Source organism: Argopecten irradians, chromosome 7 (assembly GCF_041381155.1).
Source record: "Argopecten irradians isolate NY chromosome 7, Ai_NY, whole genome shotgun sequence".
Lineage (NCBI taxonomy): Eukaryota > Metazoa > Mollusca > Bivalvia > Pectinida > Pectinidae > Argopecten > Argopecten irradians.
In genome coordinates, this window is record NC_091140.1 from 38,965,641 (window position 1) to 38,984,202 (window position 18,562).

Here is an 18,562-nt window from a genome sequence, read left to right on the forward strand (position 1 = left end):
ATGTATGGTACAATATAACTGACCTCGGTCCTTTTAAAGCAACATTAAACTTCACAAGTCATGACCTTGACCTTTAATATGTATTTTCACAAACTGTAAAAATCGTGATAAGTTCAATGAAAATTATACTTAAAATCGATGATCCGATCCTAGCTGATAAAAGGATGTCATCATGGTGTATTACCAAAACAGCATGGGGTTAATGAGCAGAAAATGACATCCTCATATGCTTGAAAAATTCTCATCATTTTTTACTTACATGGAAAAAACAATAAGAAATCGAAATTCTGCAACCAACACATGGTTTATTTGATGAGATATATGTTTAAGTTTGTAGATAAACCTTGCACATTCACTATTTTATTCATCAATAGCTAGTATTGTTCACACATCCTAAACACAACCTGGCTTTCAGGGAGATCTGTAAATACATCCTAAACACAGCATGGCTTTCAGGGAGATATATAAATACATATCGTTTACTCATTTAGAGATCTTGTGGCAATTAAGACATACTCAAAATTATAATTAATGACTATATGGGCAATATGAGAGGTAAAATTGTGTTTAGAAATGAGATGCAAGCTTTAGTTGACAGGAAAGCAGTCTATATATATACTACCTGGTAATTAAAATTAGACTTGTAATTCAACTACACTACACTATGTTACGATTGGAGTATAACATAGAGCATCGTACGTAGTGGAGTGGGATTGCAAGTCTAATTTTAATTAGATTTTTTTATCAACATGGTGATTCAATATAAATCAAATCTCTAAAACATTGAAAACAGGACAAAAGACCCGATGAATAGTAAGAATAACCCGAGGTACAGCTAGCTTAGGCTAGATATACTGAGTATGTATCATATATACCATGTATTTGAAAAATATATATTGTTTTAAAAGAAGTTACTTTGATGTTTTAACTTTATCGGTGAATTGAAATGCATACAATTTGTTAATTATTTTATAAGATCAAATTATTATAGCTGAATTAAGAAAATTGAATGCTACAAACCAAGAATAATGTTTGTATGGAGCTTGATAAGTTTGTTATCTTTTCTCAACCTTCTCTGTAGTTTAACTTACTTATCAATATGAATTGACTGCTCTTTGTGCAAAAGCATTAAATAAGGAGTGAATAACTTTAAAACTCTCATCCAATTTGTGCCTTTTTTAGCTATCTGAATACCTACATTATATGGATTTAGTTTAATTTCTCACATTCATTATATTAGCAACATTTAGATAATTTAATGAATGATTACATGATAACTGCAAAAATAATAAAACTAGGTATACATAATACATTAAGCTAAAACATAAATGTCAATAATTATATCATTAATAAACTATTCCACAAAAGTCTGGAATATCTCTGCACACATAATTAAAGAAAACTTTGACTCTTGTAAATTAAAACAATAGTTCTTTGGATATGAATAAATAATATATTTATTCTAGCCAGATCTTGATCTCCCAAAATCCACAATTAATATCCACATACATAACTTATAGCCACAGGGAGTTAAAACATCTTCCCAGCCCACAGGCATTGACTCCATTAACATCTTTCTAATAATGAATTATGTGTGTGTAATACTGTGAGACATACTTTAGTATATGAATTGTATAGAGAAAAATATATAGAGTAGAACGCCTGTGCCCAGCTATATTTAATGAATGTATTTCTCTGACAAGTGCTGGGTAAGATATTTGTAATTTTAAGCTGACACAAGGGTCTGATCACAGACATATTCAAATGAGATACTGTTTAATCATATTTCAAGCATAAATATAGAAAAAAGAAATCTCAATATCTGTAACACAAACATACTTAATTTATTCAGATTTGTGTAGGGCCGTCTGCCATGGAAACTCACCAATGGTCAGACTACCTACTCCAGTCATTGTTTTTGATGGTGAGGTCAATCTGAGCCAGACTTCAAAATCACAGTTACATTTTATTATACATTTCACATAAATATTTTGATAAACATGTACTTGGAAAGTCAGACATTAACAAAAGCACTTTTCAAACGTGTTTTTAGATAAATTTTTAGATCAAAGTCAGGATTGTCTCATATAACGGCACACGACACATGTCAGAAGTATATATGCATATAAATAGTTCTGTTGTATTGCATTGATAAGTTCAACTAGTTTATAAATTCTAATACAAATTACTTCTGTCTCTGGTAATTTTTTTGGGATGGTCTTTTGCTTCAGTTGAAACTCTAGATAAAATTCTGTTAGAGGATGAAATCTATACCCTTTCAAAACATCTTAGGTCTTCCTTTGGGATAGACAATTTATATAACATAATGTCTAACGTTCTTTATTATAGGCTTAATGTTGTTGTTGGTTTTTTTTTTTTTTTTTTTTTTTTTAAATTTAATGTAGTGCCTAACCTCATATGAAATTAAATCACAGCAACAATTTGCATAGAAGTATAAGCAAAGTAAAACACAGTATAATACACTAGTTCTAACTCTCAACATTTAATTTTGGTGGATGTCTAAATTAGCACAATCATCAATTCAAAATCAAAAGGCAAAAGATAACTTTGTTCACCAAAATAAGTACATTATACAGTTAAACCAAAGGAGAAATCCGGGTTAGGATCGCAATAAAAAAACACTGGTTTTTTACCACCACGAAAGCTAGATAATATCATAATGGAAGTGGCCTACTCTCATGTAAAAGTAACATTGAATGTTATTTTCTTTTGAGAGAAAAAAGAATACTGAAATGAATTGGCTAAAATTTAAATTTCAATTGCTTTTGGAATTATGACAGCAGGGCATATTTATTGTACTGAGTTTTAAACAAATTCCATCATGGTATTAGTCTAAGAGTAAATAAGAAATCATGGAATAGCCCTAAAATCAAACACATACATGTATACACCTGTCATCACACATCATTATCATGTTAATTCTAATATATACATTGTATACTTCTTATACACACAGACAATAAATCATTAAGTATTTCAATACAAAATCATCTGCACACCATATGCTTCATATACAATTCATTCATCCTGCACACAACAGTCTTTCCTCACCAACCTGAATCTTTGAAAATGTCCACATTACATGTATTATATACCTGTAATGTTTCAGTCCCCCCCCCCTCCTCCGTCTCCTTATTATCGTCCCCACCCTACATTCCATTGTACGCTGGTCCCTCTCCCCCCTGGGGACACACCCAATTTATGTTCTGACTAGGGTCCTTGATGTCACATGTTTTACAGTGAATACAGTTCTGTGCATTGATCTGAAGCCGTTTGCCTGTCCCATCCTCAGTGTCCACATATTCATACACACCTGGAAATAAAGATATAAAAAAATCCTTTATAATCCATGAAATAGTATTTACATATACTTTCCTCAGTTCAATATATAGATATTTATTCAGTTCATTAATGGGACTAATTCATATAACATGTGATACCTGGAAACATTTGTGCAAATAGTTATGTTCCATCACCACCAGAGATACTAAATTATAATCCTGCACAAACATTATTGGGTATCACATGGTACATGAATTAATCCCATTCCAGTAATTATAACTAGCCTGCCGTGAATGAAATAAGTTTCTCATAATTACTGATATTTTAGTAAATTGTAATGAGTATTATGAAAGCACATTTTGACTTAAAATTATGAGATGTATTTGCGTCAATAACCAATCAATCTTGATTCTTGAGACTGCGATGGAATCTTCTGCATATCATGACTATCATACACAAATTATACAGTGGTCAGTAATTAATTCAAAATCTTTAAAATTAAATGAGGATTTAAACTTACTGTAATTATCAAATTATTGTCTTTTCTTATTTTTTTTTTCATAGGTTAGGTGAGGCACCCTCATCAGCCAATACATTGTCTGAACTCTACACTGTAGCGGTGAGGTATGATATTTGTCCATTCACTCTTACAATATCATAGCATCATAATATACAGTGTATTTGAAAACTCAGAATTAAGATACTAACAGTAAATTTCTGGTATGGATGAAATGTGTCGAATGGATTCTTTCCTGTGAGAGGGCACACTTGTGTATGTCCTGTTTTGTTTTTTGGAATAAAATAAAAAAAAAAATTACTGTCTTTTTTCATAATTCCTAAACTTGTGAGGCAAATCCACCATGAATTCTGTATATAAATATGAGAAGACAACTTACCAGCTGGACAAAACCTTTGTTCTGGGCCGTCATAGATAGCGAGGTTATGGTTGACCGGTACAGAGTCGTCCATTAGAGTGAGATGGGCCGGCTGGTCGTGGTCATGGTTGGTGCCGGTCAGTGCGACAGAGGACAGCAGGTCAAAACTGATCTTCCCGTCAGGTTTGGGGTACTCAATTGGGGTACATTCAGCAGCGGGTTTAAGTCTGGCATTGTCAGCACCTGTTCCATATAATTAGTCATTTTTTCTCAACACATCATCAACATTTGCATCACATTTTAGCCCATTTCCATTGAATTTGCATTGTCAGTGAATTTGAAAAAGTGTACTCTTTAAATGCATTTATCAAAATAGATACCAGAAAATTTAGTCTGAATTGTATTTTCAATTCAATTTATTAAATCCATAAATAACAATATATTGACCATTTGTTTATAAAACAAAGTTCATATTTACAAACATTCATATGTTTCCTATAATAGAATTGCAAATAAATTTAAATTTCAACAATTTTTCTTTCTTTCTTTCAAATTAGTAAACTTGAAAAGGGGTCAAACATTAGACAAGGTCTATTTATGTTCATTTGAATGTGAAAGAATATCTTCAATAAACAAAACTTCCTAAACTCTCCTTCTTCAGCAATGCCGGGAAACAGCGGTTTTGTCAATAGCTAGCTGTGCCTTTTAGATAAGAATCAACAATTTTTTCATCATTGATTTACCTCCATGTTTTAATGTCCATGGCTCTTTCCCTCTAAGGAAGCAGTAGAAAAGTCCTGTGTATGCCAAGCCTCCATAAAGACCTAGTGGAGAATGGAAAGATAGTCGGACGTTCCTTACGGCTTTCATCTCATCCCATACCCAACTTTTCCTCAGTCTCTCCTCATACAGACTTGGTTCAGGGCCTGAATACATGAAGAATGTTGAGCTTAGATTTGTGAAAACAGCTGAAACTAGTATTGCAGTTAAGTCAATGGCTAATTTAATTACTCAAGTTTTAGCTTAAAAATGAAAATATCCTCATTTTGATATTTTGTTGATCATTTATTAAAATGGAACATCAAACCAAATGAATATGATTTCAAAATACAATTATAATTAAAGGGACAATTCAGTCTAAGAGAAGATTAAAATTTGCACATATATCAGAAACAAACCAGTCCTAATGGAAATTAGATTTATGTATAATAGTTGGTTTTACTGTGATAAGCAAGAAGAGCCTAATTAGTGAAATGTATGTGAAAATATTCAAACTCCCTTACTGTCTGCCATTACACATAGTGGTTTGATATCTTGTATGCCGAACCCTTGCCATTGCCAGTGTAGTAAAGAAATGTTTGTCTAGAACTACTCAAATCACTCTTACAGTAGTGTGTTAAATTTACCTTATTATAGATGCATGTTCTCGTCTAAAAATAATTTCATCAACTCCTCAGTGTTTATGTTTGGCATTTGTTTAACATAAGTGACTTTGGCTTGGGTATGGGTACAGCGTACATGTTGTACCTGCTTAATCTTATTGATCAACGATTTGGACAGGTATTAATCAAAATACCTCGCATGAAATTTGTCAATATTTCTTGTTCTATGTTTCATAAGGAATGTAGAACAATTCATTTATGTCATATTTTGTTATGTGTTTATGTAACAGAATTAGCCTCACTGAATTGTCCCTTTAAATGATATTCTTAATGTAGATGAAATAACCTAATGACAGAAAGTACATTGTCGGAATCCCATGAGTAACATGTGCTATTGTTGTGACGATAGAGTGGTGACTTGTGGGTTTCCATTGAAGCAGAGATTAATATCCATCCTAAACATGTATTGTTTCAACAATATTATGATCATAATATCCATACTTTAGATACAAGTATTTGAGACTAACTTGTTGTAGGAGAATTTGACATCAAGTCTTCATTGAAAAGTGTATCAAACACAGACTCAGCAGCTACAATACCACTCTTCATGGCATTGTGTGTTCCCTTGATCTTAGGAACGTTCATAAACCCTGAGCTGCAGCCAATCAGACAACCACCAGGAAAGGTCAGCTTTGGAATACACTGAAATACAATACCATACAGACAATCAGACAACCTCCAGGAAAGGTCAGCTTTGGAATACACTGGAATACAATAACATACGGTCAATCAGACAACCTCCAGGAAGGTCAGCTTTGGAATACACTGGAATACAGTTATATCATACGGTCAATCAGACAACCTCCAGGAAGGTCAGCTTTGGAATATACTGGAATACAATATCATACAGTCAATCAGACAACCTCCAGGAAGGTCAGCTTTGGAATACACTGGAATACAATATCATACGGTCAATCAGACAACCTCCAGAAAAGGTCAGCTTTGGAATACACTGAAATACAATAATTGTTAAAAAAATTATGTTTTACTTTGAACTAGAAAGTAAAACTTACGCCTAACGGGCACTATTCTATTCATCTGCCACCCAGATTGCATTTATATCTCCGATAAATGCAATCTAACAATCCTTTAATTGTTAAATATATATCATATATACACAGACAGGAGTGACACTAAATGGATGAATACCCAAATTTCATGCAAGGGTATAAAAGACATTGTGAAAATTTTGTAATTTACATGTATTAGACCTGGTTCTAGTTTAAATTTAAAGTAATAATCTACTACGATACATGTAATTGTAAATTGTATGACGATGTGTTTTTAATTTTATATGGAAATTTAACAATAACAAGTTCACGGTGATAAAATAATATATTTATGATAGGCGATAGATAGCTATATAGCCAACCTGTAAGCCTCCTTCATTGAGAGCCCGGGCACCGTAAGCTACACGGTTACCTCCCCTGAATATGGGTTCTATGGCAGGATGGTGTTTGAATCGCTGAAACTCTCGGAATGGGTTGATATAGGGATTCGTGTAGTCAAGACCAACCTGGAAAGTTGAGAGGAAAAGCATTACGGCATACATGTACAAGATTATAAGATATGGAAGATATTTATAACAGTCTCAATAATGTCAATTAGACTTTTTGCTGAGAGCTTTAAATCAGCGCGCCTGATGAATGGGACTATATTATCAATGTGCTTACTACCAATAAGTAAATACAAAAGCTTACAAATGTTTGTAACATTATGGGTTTAAAGGTGAAATACTTACCACAATTCCCACAACAACCATTGGACCCTCGTCGAGGTGATAAAGAAAAGATCCACCGTACGTGTTTTTATCCTACAACAAACACATTTATGGCGTTAAAATTTCTGTACCTTGTATTTAAACTCAGGACTAGTGTTTTCATGCTTAAATCAAATGCTTAAAAATTAACTGTATTCACTTTTATCATAATAATTGTTAAAAAAAAAAAATTCTTATTTAACAAAAATGTATCCACATCTACAATCATAAATCTTAAAGATGCTCCACCGCCGATAGAGCATAAATGATACTCATCATTTGAGCAATAATTGGGGTTTAATCGTGTAAATATATGTCTAATTTACACAAAAAATAATATGAGATCATTATGCTTTTGGTGCCTGCGCAATCAGTACTTCATTCCATTTAGGAAATAGTGCAAAGGATTTTTTTAGGGATGCAATTAATTATTTTTGATATTTTTATCTAAAAGTGAAATGGGAAGTTCAAACTTTTCAATGGTGGTAATGGTGTAAAGTAAGTGACTTTTGTTACTGAAGAAAAATACCAATTTGTATGCTCCTGGTTTTAATAGAGAAAATGTACCATTAGTCAGAGGTGGAGCATCTTTAAAGAAAAAAAAAATTTTGTGTCCCGGAAAAAATCCTCAGCACTATGCCTTATATGGAATGAAGTACTAATTCTGCATGTACTTAAAGCAAATTACATTATTTCATATGTATTTTTATGTTAATTAGACACATATAGTCATGATTAAACATCAGTTATTGTTTAAATGATGGGTATTATTTATGCCCTGTCAGTGGTGGAGCATCTTTAATAATCAAGTCATTACAATTATAACAAGAGGCCCAAAGGGCCTTAACGGTCATCTGACTACCTTGACAATAGTAAAATTAATTATATATGGTGTCACTTTGTCAGGATCATGTCAGGATCATTTTCAATTTCTTTCAACAAATTTTATTTCAAACAAGAGGCCCAAGGGCCTTTAAATATAGGAACTTAATTATACATAGTGTCATGGTTGTCATCTTCGATTTGGGATCAACCAGAGATGTAACAATACTTTGTCTGGACCATGTCAGGATCATTTCATGCAAGTTTCAGCCAAATCCCTTCGGTAGAACTTGAGAATAAGTTCAAAATGTGTTTTCAAGATGGCGGCTGTGACGGCCATCTTGGATTTCGGATTGACCCGAAAAATAACAACACTTTGTCTGGACCATGTCAGGATCATTTCATGCAAGTTTCAGCGAAATTGCACCGGTAGAACTTGAGAAGAAGTTCAAAATGTGTTTTCAAGATGGAGACTGTGGCGGCCATCTTGGATTTCAGATCGACCCGAAAAATAACAACACTTTGTCGGGACCATGTCAGGTACAAGATTATAAGATATGGAAGATATTTATAACAGTCTCAATAATGTCAATTAGACTTTTTGCTGAGAGCTTTAAATCAGCGCGCCTGATGAATGGGACATCTTATATTATCAATGTGCTTACTAAAATAAGTAAGTAAATACAAAAGCTTACAAATGTTTGTAACATTATGGGTTTAAAGGTGAAATACTTACCACAATTCCCAACAACGCCTGTGGGCCATTGGACCCTCGTCGAGGTGATAAAGAAAAGATCCACCGTACGTGTTTTTATCCTACAACAAACACATTTATGGCGTTAAAATTTCTGTACCTTGTATTTAAACTCAGGACTAGTGTTTTCATGCTTAAATCAAATGCTTAAAAATTAACTGTATTCACTTTTATCATAATAATTGTTAAAAAAAAAAAATTCTTATTTAACAAAAATGTATCCACATCTACAATCATAAATCTTAAAGATGCTCCACCGCCGATAGAGCATAAATGATACTCATCATTTGAGCAATAATTGGGGTTTAATCGTGTAAATATATGTCTAATTTACACAAAAAATAATATGAGATCATTATGCTTTTGGTGCCTGCGCAATCAGTACTTCATTCCATTTAGGAAATAGTGCAAAGGATTTTTTTAGGGATGCAATTAATTATTTTTGATATTTTTATCTAAAAGTGAAATGGGAAGTTCAAACTTTTCAATGGTGGTAATGGTGTAAAGTAAGTAACTTTTGTAACTGAAGAAAAATACCAATTTGTATGCTCCTGATTTTGATAGAGAAAATGTACCATTAGTCAGCGGTGGAGCATCTTTAAAGAAAAAAAAATAAATTATTGTGTCCCGGAAAAAATCCTCAGCACTATGCCTTATATGGAATGAAGTACTAATTCTGCATGTACTTAAAGCAAATTACATTATTTCATATGTATTTTATGTTAATTAGACACATATAATCATGATTAAACATCAGTTATTGTTTAAATGATGGGTATTATTTATGCCCCCTGTCAGTGGTGGAGCATCTTTAATAATTAAGTCATTACAATTAAAATGAAAATTATTTTTAATGAATTCAACACAAACTATACAGAAATGTATATCATAATAAGCTTTCCAAAATGTTAAATAATTGAAACATAGATTACACTTTGATGAGGACATGAAGTAAATTTCATTTAAAAATGCTTACAAATGGCCACCCTACGGTATGTTCTACGTGGCCTGGCTTATGCTGTGAGGGATCGATCTCCCACAGCTCCTTCAGGCCTATACCATAAGTCTGAGGCTCACAATCCTTTCTCAGGTCAAATTTCTTGTACAGCTGTTTGGCTAGATGGCCATGACAGCCTTCACCAAATATCGTAACTTTGGCATGTAGCTCCATTCCTCTCTCAAATGTGTCCTACGGCGATAAAAAAATCAGTATCGTAGGATTTAATTAACAAGAGATCCCAGAGAGATCTTGGTGCTCACAAAAGAATGATCTATGTCTGACATATGACAGAGGGAGCTTTTCTCTGCTTTTCAAACTTTAACTATCAAAATTCAAAGTGGCAGCCGGTCGGCTATCTTTTTAACACAACTAGGGTCCTAGGGGAACTTACATATGGAATTTGAAAAAAGAATTACATACAACATGAGTGAAAATTTAAAAAACAAGTAGTGAGAAATACTAGGAGATATTTCTGTAGCATATGCTTTCATGCTTTCATTTCAATACCATAGGCCTGTAAATCTTTAATTTTTAAAACTGTCTTAGAATTCAAATTACTTTGATTATAAATGATAGTGAAATAAGCTACATAAGAGATATTTTAAAACAATAATCAATATTATTTTGTTGTTTTTCTATAAAGCATGTAACATTATACATAAAGATGTGAATTCACTAGATTAAACTAGATATTAGAGGACTGACCTTTGGAGATCCATCTTTGTATATTCCTACATCATTTGTGGCTATTCCTTTAACACTACCGTCTTCATGAAATAAAACCTTGGAAAAAACATTGACAATTCAATATAAACATCTTCTTCATAGAAAACCTTTGAGAAAACACTGAGAATTTCATATTAACATTATCTTCATGGAATAAAACCTTTGATATAAACATTGACATTGTCTTAATTGTTTCCACCTTTGGAAAAACAGTTTCAGTTACTGCATTATCATTCTGAGACTGATATTCAAACTATTATATTAAAGTTATATGTGCCATATTTTTCATACTCACGAATCAAGATAAGCTTTTAATATGTTATTCATCACCAAAAATTACCAACTTTTTGAAAATTACGACTTTGGTTTCAATGCTTAGGTTTTAATTTTACATGTACAAATAAGAGCTGAAAATAATTTTTGGCAGTACTGCCAAAAATCATTTATTTACATCAATAGTGAAGTGAAACAAGTATACATGGTGAAACCATGAAGCCAAATTGTGGTCTACAATTTCATTACACATTTTTACAATGTTTTTAGTAATTGTAAAGTGACTTCTGCAGGTATATTTTCATTGAAACATATTTAAGGCATAAAAACGACAATTTTACAGTACAAAATTTCTGTGTTATAACTAACGTTTATAAGTCATCTGAAGCCATTTGAATGATTTTCACAGCTTTATTCATCAAACCTTATGGTTTCTAATAAATTAATGATGAAAAAATAGCATGTCAAAATTATAGCCCAGTTACGGCACATATAACTTTAACATTAAGATTAAAAGAGATGGGAGACAACTCGTTTCTTCTGGTGAGAAATATAGTCTAAAATGTACAATTCACTTGTTCTGGAGATGTAATTAATTTTGGAGATGTAATTAATTTTCACCCTAAAATTGCAAATTAAAAAACATGACACCTCCAATTACTGGACCATATATCAATTATGCCTTTTTCTTGTAGTAGTGACACTAGTCCTATTTTACAAAGCAGATTTATTATGTTTGATACCTCACTAGCAGCGTATCCAGGGTAGATTTCCACTCCCAATGCTTCAGCCTGCTCACCCAGCCATCGTACCACATTGCCTAGCCGTACAATGTAGTTACCATGATTGTTCATTGGAAAAACTGCAACAAATAATCAATCAAAAATGTATGCAAAATGGATTGCACAGTGAGCATAAAACAAAATTTGAATTCAGCCTTTAAAAAGCAATATCTAGTAAACAATATCGAGTAGATTGAAATATTTCAAAAGTTGACAAAATCCCCCCCCCAAAATACCAGTAAATATTTATATATAGACCTTAAATACAGTTAAGTACCATGCTTTGTGCTTAAAAGCTATACTTACAAGGCAGAATTGGTATGGGTATTCTTCCTGTTTTAGTTAGGAATGAAAATCTGTCTTCCTTCACCTCGGTATGAAGTGGAGCCTGGAAAATATCACAAAGGTGTACATCATGGCCGGTATTTTGTGATAATCTATCCCATCACATTTTTACTTTAAAATATAAATTCATTAAACGAATATCTTGATCTGTAACTGTAGTAAATTTGACAATTAATGAATTTGTCTTTAGACTGGTGTGTAAAAGCATTTTTCTTATTTTCTTTACATAATTACCCCACGTTCCTTCCAATCAGGGAACAGTTCTTCTAGTGCTCTTGGTTCAATACAGGCGCCAGAGAGTGTGTGTCCACCTTAAATAGAAAAGAACAATGGAAGAAATTGTCAATAGCTTACAGACTTACATTGTAATACAAATGAAAATCGTATTCACTTTATTTATGGTTTAATAGTGTTTCATCATTTTACATCTACAAGTCAGATTTGTAACAATTTCTGCTCTCTTATATACGCTTCCTTTCAATTCTATTAATTTGTAATATCAGAAAATGTAAGGCATTTCATCCAAAACTGCTAAACTTGCTCTGTAATACAGTATAATTGACAACATACACAAGTTTCAGAACAAATATGATTTTTACACATTTGATGCTTAAAACTTTTATTCGCAATGACACTTTCAATATGTAATTTGTTTCACACAAATACCTCCGGTATGTCTGCCTATTAAGTTAGGATTACTGGTCAAGTGAAGACTGAACTAGTATCTCTAGTATCTAATACCTATTTCTGCTGCTTTTTCCACTAGACAGACTCTCAGCTCCTTGCCTTGGTCGTTCGCCATTTGTTTGAGTCGACAGGCTGTAGACAAACCCGCAGGACCTCCTCCGACGATAAGAACATCTGTCTCGTCCCCATAACGCTCCATGTCCACCTCTACATAAACACAGATTATGTGTACAGATAAAATCATACATATGACATTGGAAAAAAAAGTTTGTCATTATTACATTCATTTCACTTACTTCAGTGAGTGTGAAGTTGTAGAAATATGTAATCATGAATCTATGATAAAGGCAAATTTGCATCCATCGTTATACATATAAATATTATGTATCTACATGGATATTATTAATATATTCAATTATCAGTAGTTATTTTTATGAATATTTTGCTTTTAAAGTACACATGTGAATATATTAAAAATGAAAACATTCAAACTTGCTTATTGTATCATAATACATTCCTTGCAGGTGAATTTTATTTTTCCTTACCTGAACACTTACTGATACTTGCCTGCTAAATGCCTTAGCACTATACATATTAATGTTTTGTTGATAGTTTCTCTCAAATCTTATAATTTTACTTTCTTTTCACTAATAAAAGCAGTTCATATTAATTGAATTAAGAAAAGAAATTCATAACCTTTACATTTGTCTTAGCTTTCATAATTATGTTCTTATTGTTCCTGATGTTAATCTACATGTATATTTACCTGTCCATCTTCTTTTAGATCTTACTTATTATTATCTATAAAGACATATATATATATTTACCTGCCCATCTTGGATCTTTGTCTCTGGGATGTACTGTGTAATGTGTTGTTATCTTTGGAGCAGTTTTGGCGGCGTTAACGCAGTAGTGTCTTTGACGAAGGTATGACCACAAACCTTTACCTGTGAATGAAGCATAGACATATAGCATTCCCATTGCAATCTTGAATAACATGGAAATCAATCTTTTTATTGTATTTTTTTTTTTTAAATTTGTTCTTTCTTTTGAAACTATTATAAATATTCAATTTGAAATATGTTGAAAGAAATGTTTATAACAAGTCCCGGCCGTACATGTTCAGTATACTAGTTGTAAGAAATGATCATTGGCCGGATTTTACAATTTACAAGTATACTTCAAGTCAACTTAAGTCTTGTTCAGATTATTGCAGATAATTTCAAATGCAATACACTTGTACTTGTATCTATATCACATGTTTAATTTGGAATCTGATCATAATATATATATTTAAGCTATACTGTCTTTTTTTTTTATTTCATCAGAGTGATACAATTAAGGAAAAAAGAAAACTGGTTGTGTCATGAAACATTATTTGTACATATATATACTGACAGTTTTCCACAAATAATTAAAAACTTATACTTTATTAAAAAAAAAAATCTCAACCTTGATGAACCTAAAAACTCAGATATATAGTAGCAATGCTTGTAAATATACAACCATTTTATTAAAAATAGTCACTACCTATAGTACCTTACAAAACACATATCATAAAATCATTATATATAACTTGTTAGCGATCAAACTTTGATTTACAAATCCAACAGCTATAACTGATCAAACTAAATAAGGTCTCCCTATCAAGCCAGCAAAGAAACTTAAAATTGTATTATGGCTCAGTAAGGTGAGGTGAATGCTTATTTTCAAATTTTTATGAGACCCACAGTCAACGACTTGTCTAGGTGCGAGTACCGTGTGTAAATCAGTTAAAATCACAAATTTATATATTGGCTGGTACCAGTCGGTATACTATGTTCACCAGAAAGCTAAACTGTTGAAGCGAAAAAGCTATATTACCTTCTGCCTGCCTTTTGTCCTTTCCACTACAACAGTAGCTATGTAACATACAGGTAGATTCAACAGGATTACATATATATTGTAATTACAAACTGTACATCCTATATGTGTGCATATAAACATGTACATGTATGAGGCACAGCAGACTTACAGGTTTAAATTGATTTTTGTATCTGATTTTAATATATTTCATTAAACGTAAATGGTGTGTCAGTCATGGCATTTGTCAGAAAAATCCTCTTTCTTTGTTGAAGAGCACTCTACCTTAAACTACAGGTTTACATAAGATAACGAGGAATATCTGTCGAAATGAATACTAGGCTATGTAAGCTTTTAAGGTTATCTATATATGAAAACATAATTTGTTTCTCAAGCAGTCAATTTTAAATGCTACGAATTACACACAGAATTAAGTTATGATTAGGTCTACACCGAATTAGGAACCCGTCGATGTCTACTACACGATTTACATAACATCAAAATATGACGGCAACGGTCAATGACAGCTGTGTACTTTGGACCTTGTATATTCTCGATGTTTACATGGACGATATTTCTTTGATCGTCCCAGGCATGTATGAAAATTTTCATTATCCATCATATATTTATCTGAATGTCCACTTCATTGAAGATTGTAAATAAAAACGAATGTATTCAGCAATAATACAAACCATTCCGGCTGCAGACAGAAACTTTCCTCATAAGAGCCGCCATGTTGTGTAACGAAATGTTGTAAAGAAGTCAATTGTCGTAAAATCACTACTCATGCTGTTATAAAAATACATTTCAGTAAATAATATTTAAATATTTCAAGTGTTTTCCGATTTAACAATGTGTGATTTACGATAGTTTCCATCTTAATTAATATATGAAGTTGTAAATATGTTGTCGTAAAGTTAAAAGAGGGGTGCAAGAGTTATTTCCCTTTAACTATAATGTGTGCTTCAATATTTCGTAGAATTTTTTATTCAACTTTTTGCAAAATGTCAACTAATTAATGAATAATTCTTTTAACTTTGCTAATTACAAAAAAATATTACACAAATGTACACACTGATTTATTTACTTTACTTACTTCCATAGCAAGGTATCTTATAAATACATTTATATGTGTATATGTTATATATATATATTTAATTTGTACGTGCACGCTGGCCATATGCCAGCAAATTCGCATCTTCGATATTCCAGTGGCTACAGTCACTCACGTTTTATCAGAAACATTCATTATATATTATAAAATTCCCTCAATATGTTAAAACATTGTGCATCGATCAAATATCTAAATACAAAAAGATCAACAATGAAAAAAATCAAATTTTATCACTAGCGCTTTCACTACAAATGTAGGTGTCAGTTTTAATTTCGCAAACATGTCCTCCTTGCACAATCTTCTCTTTGTTGTGTTCGAATCCGTCTCTTGTGAAAAGGTGTGAACCTTGATACTCCAGGGGTTAGTATCACTCACTGAAATATATCCATCGGTGATCATGAGTACCCTGGAGCATTGGGGATGGTTAAATAGGATACCCTAGAATTCTTTCCATCACCACATTTCCTTTTTGTCCGATATTGAATAACGCTGAAAAATGGGGAAAGTCATACTAGTAATCCACACAATTAAAAGCAAGAATTTACTTTATTATATTACGTGACCTGGCCTACATGTCGCGAATACTATACGTATCCGACAAAAAGAAAACACAGTGTCGGAAAGAATTCGCGTTTATGTTTAATAAAATTACTTCAAAATAAATCGTTGCAAGTGTTATTAAAATTTCTCACATCCTTGTACTCGCAATATCTACAGCCATTTTTTTTAAACATGTTTTTTTTTCAGTTGAAGCGCCATTAATATTGTGGCCAAAAAGACCAAGACCTGGAGTTACATGTAACTACCCGCAGGTCTCTGATATGGAGAGGCTGGAGGAAGAGTTAACCAGTCTCCCTATTCCATTATACTTTTTACAGCAACTTAATACCATAATCTGTGGTCCACGCATATAGAGATTCATGGTTTAGGCCCAGTTTAAGTGGGGACATTTGTGTGGTCTTTGTATGGATTTCACAGGAAATATTTACGCAAATAAATATATCATGTGTTGTTATATTATATATGATTGAATAAAAATATATACGAGAAAATATATATTTACAGAATAAAATTGTCTCTACATCTTAAAAACCAAGCAGCTAACATTATTTTTTTCTTTTGGGTTATCAATTATGCAATACCTCAAGGATCGGTTCTAGAACCGCTTTTCTTTCATACCTACGGGGGTAATACTGGCTGTTCTAGGGTAATACACTCATGTCGCCTGAGGCTGTATTGCATGGTTACCAATGCAATAATGCCTCGTGACGTCAAGGCGTCAACAAAATTTCTATTTCCCCGGTAAAATTTTCACATCTTTTTCACAAACTTGACTGGTTTTATTATAAAAGATGCAAACAACGGAATTTGTGTTGAAAATATCACGGAATTTTTCATGCATGGCAAATTGACTTTCAGTCGTGGATTTCTTCGAATATATTTAAAAATGGCGGGATATTATAGTTGTAAAATTGCAATAAAACGTCTACTGTAGGTATGAAAGACATATACTCTTTCATTAGCGGATATGAAGGATAGGGAAAGGTCTACCCTCGGGATCACAAAATGCTGTAAAACCCTCGGCAAGCCTGTGGTTTTACAACATTTTGTGACCCTCGGGTAGAATATCCCTATCCTTCATATCCACATATGAAAGAGTCTTATATTATTGTTCCAATGTAATTTATTAACAATACACTGTCGTTTAGTTGGGGATTCATTCTCGATTTATAGGGGTTACGATCACTTACGATCTCTACATCCCTTTGATATGTAACAAAACAGTTCAGGAGGAAAAAACACTAACCAATCACAGGCATGTTAAGCCTTTCTTTGAATATTTAGAGAGAGAGACGATTATCTTCAAAGCTATACAATGCACCGTTATTCGATTCTTTTAATGGACACTAATGGATCGAATTACCTGCTCATCTTATTTCACACACATTGAGCGTTCAATTTTGCTATGACACATACAAGGGGAGTAGAGAGCGTAAGTGATCATTTTTTCCACTCTAAATTTACATATCGGTTTGTGTTTTTATTAATTATGCATTTATAATCGAGGAAGTATAATCTTCAATAATTCCCATCTACTGGTATTGTCATTGTTTAACATAAATTAAATGTTAAATATTGACAATATTTTGATAAATTGGGGATATTAACAGAAATAAAAACGAACGTATCAAAGTTTATAACTTTTGATTTAAAAAAATATGAAATAAAACGTATTTAATCAATGCTATATATATAATTTGACTTTGGTTTATGATACAATAACCAATAATTCTGCTTCTTATTCATCGTTCATGAGCTATTAAAGTCAAACATCTGTCTTTGAATTATGAATCCCCGATTGTCAATGTCACAATAACTATTCTTTTCTTTCATATACTTTTTACATACTCCATTAATTGGTATGAAAATAGAATTGAATAGTGTAAACCACATTTTTTTTTGTATGTGATTTTGAAGAATAGGGCTATCAATCACTCTGTCAATACTAAGTATGTAGCCACAGATATGTAATATGCGTCCTCTATATGCCGCGAAGCATGAACTTTATTAATGATCGCGTGTGTATTGGTTTTTGTGGTTTTGAATTTTGTTGTTGAGAATCTTTGAGGTTACACAAGTTCCTGTTTTGCTCATCAATAAGATATGTAATTGGCAATAAACATTAGATAAAATTGTAAGGACTCACTATAATATGAAACAAGCAATCTAATGTATACTGAGCGCCGATGAAAACGCAACACTTTTTAATTGAATATTTTTAATTGAATTTTTTGTTCATATCAAACAAATTAATAATATAAAACTTTGAGCAAATAA

The 18,562-nt window shown here is 32.2% G+C and overlaps 1 protein-coding gene across 1 annotated transcript; it reads right to left on the bottom strand.

The window, feature by feature from the left end:
- Positions 1 to 285: 285 nt before the first annotated feature.
- LOC138328397 (electron transfer flavoprotein-ubiquinone oxidoreductase, mitochondrial-like) lies at positions 286 to 15,358 on the bottom strand. The gene is made up of 14 exons (XM_069275188.1): positions 15,303 to 15,358; positions 13,596 to 13,715; positions 12,823 to 12,975; positions 12,316 to 12,392; positions 12,043 to 12,124; positions 11,698 to 11,816; positions 10,661 to 10,738; positions 9,932 to 10,144; positions 7,362 to 7,433; positions 6,993 to 7,136; positions 6,088 to 6,262; positions 4,922 to 5,104; positions 4,200 to 4,421; positions 286 to 3,334 (listed from the first exon to the last, which is right to left on the bottom strand). The coding sequence occupies exons 1-14, from the start codon at positions 15,343 to 15,345 to the stop codon at positions 3,171 to 3,173; spliced, it is 1,845 nt and encodes a 614-aa protein (XP_069131289.1). The 5' UTR covers positions 15,346 to 15,358; the 3' UTR covers positions 286 to 3,170.
- Between the last annotated feature and the right edge of the window lie 3,204 nt (positions 15,359 to 18,562).

What these genes read in the sequence shown, in the direction of transcription:
- LOC138328397 (XM_069275188.1), bottom strand. Translation starts at nt 15,345, where the DNA reads ATGGCGGCTCTTATGAGGAAAGTTTCTGTCTGCAGCCGGAATG. An exon ending in TTCTGTCTGCAGCCGGAATG is followed by an intron (nt 13,716 to 15,302) that starts GTTTGTATTATT and finishes CTTCATTCACAG; the next exon opens with GTAAAGGTTTGTGGTCATAC. An exon ending in TCAATGAAGGAGGCTTACAG is followed by an intron (nt 6,263 to 6,992) that starts GTTGGCTATATA and finishes ATTGTATTTCAG; the next exon opens with TGTATTCCAAAGCTGACCTT.